This window comes from Gekko japonicus, unplaced genomic scaffold, assembly GCF_001447785.1.
Source record: "Gekko japonicus isolate JY-2015 unplaced genomic scaffold, Gekko_japonicus_V1.1 scaffold1720, whole genome shotgun sequence".
Classification (NCBI taxonomy): domain Eukaryota; kingdom Metazoa; phylum Chordata; class Lepidosauria; order Squamata; family Gekkonidae; genus Gekko; species Gekko japonicus.
In genome coordinates, this window is record NW_015173723.1 from 162,439 (window position 1) to 168,187 (window position 5,749).

A 5,749-nucleotide genomic window follows, 5' to 3' on the forward strand; every position below is an offset into this window, starting at 1 on the left:
GGGGGGGGTCAACAGTGGGAAGGCTTCTAGTGTCCTGGCCCAACTGCTGGACCTCGTGTTGGTACCTGGTATTTTTGGCCACTGTGTGACCCAGAGTGTTGGACTGGATGGGCCATTGGCCTGATCCAACATTGGCTTCTCATATGTTCTCATTCAAGAGAGAGTTCAGGCTTGATTTGATCTAGAACCCATTGGTTCGTGTGCCATTGGGGCAACCTTTCAGTTTGGAAGTCAGCATTCAAGGGAACAAACCAGCCAGAATCTGACGACAGAAGGAACAGGCTACTCGCCGTGCCCCTGGCCTTAATGGAGGCCGAATGCCTCCCTGAGGGATGTTTTTCCAGGTGCTCTGTCCATAGGGGACTAGTGGTTTTAATTTTGTATTAAATTGTAGGTGTCTGAAATGAATGTTTGGGAGGGGCAGTCCCTGCACGTGTGGGGGGCTGGGAGATATCCAGAGGTACACTCTGGGAATAATCTGCTGGAAAATGTTCTCCCTGACTATTTTGCTGACTGGTCCGGTTTCTGGAAGGTCTATCACGTACTGACCCGTCTCAGAGAATTTGTAAAAGGGGACGGAGAGAAACAGACAAGGAACGCTCTGCCGCAAAGCATGGCGATGGCTGTAAGAACGGATCAGGCATATTCATAGAGGAAAGGTCTGTCGGCGCTTCCTATTCGAAAGGGCTTCTTGCATCAAGAGTCGTCTCCTCCTGCTGGAAGAAAGTGCCTCGGTTGTAGTGGAAGGGATCCACAGAATCCATCCCTGCGTGACTCTCAATATCTGTGGCTGGAAAGGGGCAACGGCAGCGAAAGCAGAACCTTGCGTGTCCTAACTGTGAGCTTCCTAGAGATGACCAGCTGGCCGTGATCTGGAACAGGACGCTAGAGCAGACGGGCCATGGCTGGGAGGGCGGGGTATACGTCCAATTAAATAAATAAATGAAATACATACAGAGGATGCGGAAACTGCTGCCAGAGGATGTCGTGATGGCCCCAGGAATAAACATCTTTATAGGGGATTAGATAGTTTCATGGAGGACAAGGCCTATCAGTGGCTACTAGCCAGAGTGACTGATGGGAACCTCCACGGTCAGAGGCACTGATCCCCTGAATCCCAGAGCCAGGAGGCAGCATCAGGGGAAGGCCTCGGCCTCTCTGCCCTGTTGTTGGCCCTCCAGAAGAACTGGTTGGCCCCTGTGTGAGATGGGATGCTGGGCTAGAGGGACCACTGGTCTGATCCAGCAGGGCTCTTCTGATGTTCTAATGAAGGCCTCAGCCTCTCTGCCCTGTTGTTGGCCCTCCAGAGGAACTGGTTGGCCCCCCTGTGTGAGACGGGATGCTGGACTAGATGGACCACTGGTCTGATCCAGCAGGGCTCTTCTGATGTTCTAATGAAGGCCTCAGCCTCTCTGCCCTGTTGTTGGCCCTCCAGAGGAACTGGTTGGCCACTGTGTAAGACACAATGCTGGACTAGATAGACTACTGGTCTGATCCAGCAGGGCTCTTCTGATGTTCTTATGAAGGCCTCGGCCTCTGTGCCTTGTTGTGGGCCCTCTAGAGGAGCTGGTTGGCCGCTGTGGGAGACAGGATGTTGGACTACATGGACCACTGGTCTGATCCAGCAGGGCCCTTCTGATGTTCTTATGAAGGCCTCGGCCTCTCTGCCCTGTCGTTGGCCCTCCAGAGGAACTGGTTGGCCACTGTGTGAGGTAGGATGCTGGACTGGATGGACAACTGGTCTGATCCAGCAGGGCTCTTCTGATGTTCTTCGCGTTGTCGTAATTCAGCTGCCAATTTGATGGTATTTTCTGCTCCCTTACTTGGATGGCCCAGACTAGCCCAATCTCATCAGTTCTCAGAAGCTAAGCAGGGTCAGCCCTGGTCGGTACTTGGATGGGAGGACCACCAAGGAAGCCCAGGGTCGCAATGCAGAGGCAGGTAGTGGCAAAACCCTACAGGGTCGCCGTGTCGGCTGCAGCTTCACAACAACAGAGTATAATGTTGACAGTCGATTTCTCCTCTGCCTTAACTGCTCCCGAACTGTAGCAGATTCCATATACTTGGATTTTCCAGCCAGCGATTACTGTTAATCGGGGAGGGGGGAGTGTATGTGTGTGTGTGAGAGAGAGAAAGAATGAGAACTTAGAGGAATTAATGTCCATAAAATGTGGGCCTGGCTGTTCTGACAAGTGGTGTGATTAATATAAACCAGACCAGAGCGATTGGAAAGCTGCGTTTCTGGGCCCTCCGAGACTTTGCAGTAATCTCTTTAGTTCAGAAAATCGGCCGCCGTTAAGCAGAACTTCAAAGCGCTCTGGAAACGGATATCCTTTGTATTACCCGCACGTTCTGTATTCATGGGTCTATTTTGATATAGTTCTGAAACGGAGTGTTTTGGGGGAGATCTGTCTCTGTCTCTCTCTTTCTTCGATGAGAATTTAGAGATAGGGGCTGTACAGCAAGACAGCACGCCCCTCCGGCTGATGTCCCTTCGTCTTTTTAGAGCGTTATTGGTCCTACTCTGTCTGCACCGTACAGACTCGGTGCACGTTAACAGACATCCGGGCTGGCACGGGCTTCTAGCACCCCCAATTCGAATGCCGCAGATGAGGACATAGCCCCTGGGAACCTCTGGAGTCCGGGAATGCTTTTTCTTTAATAAAACCTGGAAACACCTGTTCAAGCAGCGATGGAACGCAGTACAATATTGCAAAAGGTTTTTTTTTTGAAAAAGCCCGTTTCTGTGCCCCGACCTGGATAGCCTAGGTGAGCTTCATCTCATCAGATCTCAGAAGCTAGGCAGGGCCGACCCTGGGAAGTACTTTGAAGGGAGACCTCCAAGGAATACGAGGGCCGGGACGCAAGGGGAGGCAATAGCAAGCCACCTCTCTGAACATCCAAGCCCCACTGGGGTCGCCAGAAGTCAGCCGTGACTTCCAGGCATACACACACACAGTCACCCAAAAAATTTTTTTAAATAAAAAGACCATTTCTGTATCATCTTAGGGCCACCCACAACTTTCCAACTTTTCTATCTTCTGGGAATGCTTTCCCAAAATGACAGCCAGAGAGGAGGAGGAGGAGGAGGAGGAGATTGGATTTATCCCCCGCCCTTCACTACCCAAAGGAGTCTCAGCGCGGCTCACAAACTCCTTCCCCTCCCCCTCCCCACCACAGACACCCTGTGAGGTAGAAGAAGAAGAAGAGATTGGATTTATCCCCCGCCCTTCACTACCCAAAGGAGTCTCAGCGCGGCTCACAAACTCCTTCCCCTCCCCCTCCCCACCACAGACACCCTGTGAGGTAGAAGAAGAAGAAGAGATTGGATTTATCCCCCGCCCTTCACTACCCAAAGGAGTCTCAGCGCGGCTCACAAACTCCTTCCCCTCCCCCTCCCCACCACAGACACCCTGTGAGGTAGAAGAAGAAGAAGAGATTGGATTTATCCCCCGCCCTTCACTACCCAAAGGAGTCTCAGCGCGGCTCACAAACTCCTTCCCCTCCCCCTCCCCACCACAGACACCCTGTGAGGTAGAAGAAGAAGAAGAGATTGGATTTATCCCCCGCCCTTCACTACCCAAAGGAGTCTCAGCGCGGCTCACAAACTCCTTCCCCTCCCCCTCCCCACCACAGACACCCTGTGAGGTAGAAGAAGAAGAAGAGATTGGATTTATCCCCCGCCCTTCACTACCCAAAGGAGTCTCAGCGCGGCTCACAAACTCCTTCCCCTCCCCCTCCCCACCACAGACACCCTGTGAGGTAGAAGAAGAAGAAGAGATTGGATTTATCCCCCGCCCTTCACTACCCAAAGGAGTCTCAGCGCGGCTCACAAACTCCTTCCCCTCCCCCTCCCCACCACAGACACCCTGTGAGGTAGGTGGGACTGAGAGAGCTCTTGACAGAAACTGCTCTTTTTCAAGAACAGCTCTGACAGAACTATGGCTTGCCCAAGGTCATCCATCCAGGTGCAAGTGTAGGAGTGGGGAATCAAACCCGGTTCTCCCAGATTAGAGTCTGGGCTCCTAACCACTACACCAAACTGGCTTTGCCTGAGATCATGTCCCAGCAGAGCATGAAGGGCTCGACTGGGGACCAGCCCTTCCTGGCTGGTCCACCAGCCGTTGATATTGAGAGACATGCTGCCCCTCTGCGCATAGGGATTCCTTCGGCCATCAGGGATACTAGGCAGAGAGACAGGCCTGTCCTCCATACATCTGTGTAATCCTCAAACCCATCTGAGCCAGTGGACACTTCTGCGTTCCGGCAGCAGATCTCATTCCATATTTGTGTTCTTGACGAAGAACTACCCCAAAGAGTTCACTGCCATAGGAAGTGGTGGTGACTACAAACATAGACAGCTTTAAGAGGGGAGTGAATGAACATATGGAGCAGAGGTCCATCCATGGCTGTTAGCCGCATGGTCTAGAATGGAACACTCTGTCTAGGGCAGTGGTGCTCTGTATTCTTGGTGCTTGTGGGGCAACAGTGGGAGGGCTTCTGGAGTCCTGGCCCTGCTGGTGGACTTCCTGATAGCACCTGGGTTTTTGGCTACAGAGTGTTGGACTGAATGGGCCATTGGCCTGATCCAACATGGCTTCTCTTATGTCTCGGGCAGTGATGCTGTGTATTCTTGGTGCTTGGGGAGGGGCAACAGTGGGAGGGCTTCTGGAGTTCTGGCCCTGCTGGTGGACCTCCTGATGGCACCGGGGTTTTGGCCACTGTGTGACACAGAGTGTTGGACTGGGTGGGCCATTGGCCTGATCCAGCATGGCTCCTCTTATGTTCTTATGTCTGGGGCAGTGATGCTCTGTATTCTTGGCTCTTGGGGGGCAACAGTGGGAGGGCTTCTAGAGTTCTGGCCCTGCTGGTGGACCTCCTGATGGCACCTGATATTTTTGGCCACTAGGTGTGACACAGAGTGTTGGACTGGGTGGGCCACTGGCCTGAACCAACATGGCTTCTCTTATGTTCTTATGTCCTTTTGTCTGTCCCGAATCTACCGTTGATCGATTTCCGTGGGTGATCGCTGAGTTCTAGTATCGCGTGAGACAGACATACAAACATTCATGTCTCTATCATATCCTCCCTTATCTTGTTTCCTGAACAGAAGAGACCCGGATGCCTTTCATAATTCCAGGGACAAAAGGCGCTACAGGCCCTCGATCATTTTTGGCAACTTGCTCCTACAATTCCCCCAGCTCTACGATCCCCTTTTAGAAATGGAATAGCCAGGGCTATACCCCCTGTTCCAAACGCGGCGGCAATGTAGATTTATACAAAGGCACTACGGTATTGGCTGTTTTATTTTTAATCCCTTTTTTTAAATAATCCCCAACACAGGATTTGCCGTTTTCACTGAGTCGTCCCCCGCAAGCGCGGTATCTCTTTGTCGTGCCAATCCTGATTCTTCTCATCGTAAGCTGCTTAGGAAACCAAGGATAGTCTCTTGCGTTTGGGAGGCATCTCGTTGAATATGTCCCGTCCCCCCCCCCCCCCCGGGTTGGCTTCGCTTGCAACCAGGAGGACATTTTCAGCTTACCTGAAGTCATGGATTTTATCAGCAGCTGCGAGGTCCAGTAGAAAATCTGGGTGATGCCTCTAAGAAAAACTCCTTAGCCTCTCTGGAAGCTTTGCTTTTAAAAGCAGCCTCTGGCAGGTTGCAAACGCAGTACAGGCAGGACTCCTGGTTGCTAAAGGTTCCCTTGCTCGAAAGCCAGTCAAATCCAACTCTAGGGTTGCGGTGCTC

The 5,749-nt window shown here is 52.2% G+C and overlaps 1 protein-coding gene across 1 annotated transcript in view; it reads left to right on the forward strand.

The window, feature by feature from the left end:
• KIAA0586 (KIAA0586 ortholog) overlaps positions 1–2,586 on the forward strand; it is a 145,513-nt gene extending 142,927 nt beyond the window's left edge. Inside the window, exon 31 of the mRNA XM_015423372.1 lies at positions 2,507–2,586. Coding sequence (XP_015278858.1) covers positions 2,507–2,586 — 80 coding nt within the window. The remainder of the gene's footprint in view (positions 1–2,506) is intronic.
• The last annotated feature ends 3,163 nt before the right edge of the window (positions 2,587–5,749 follow it).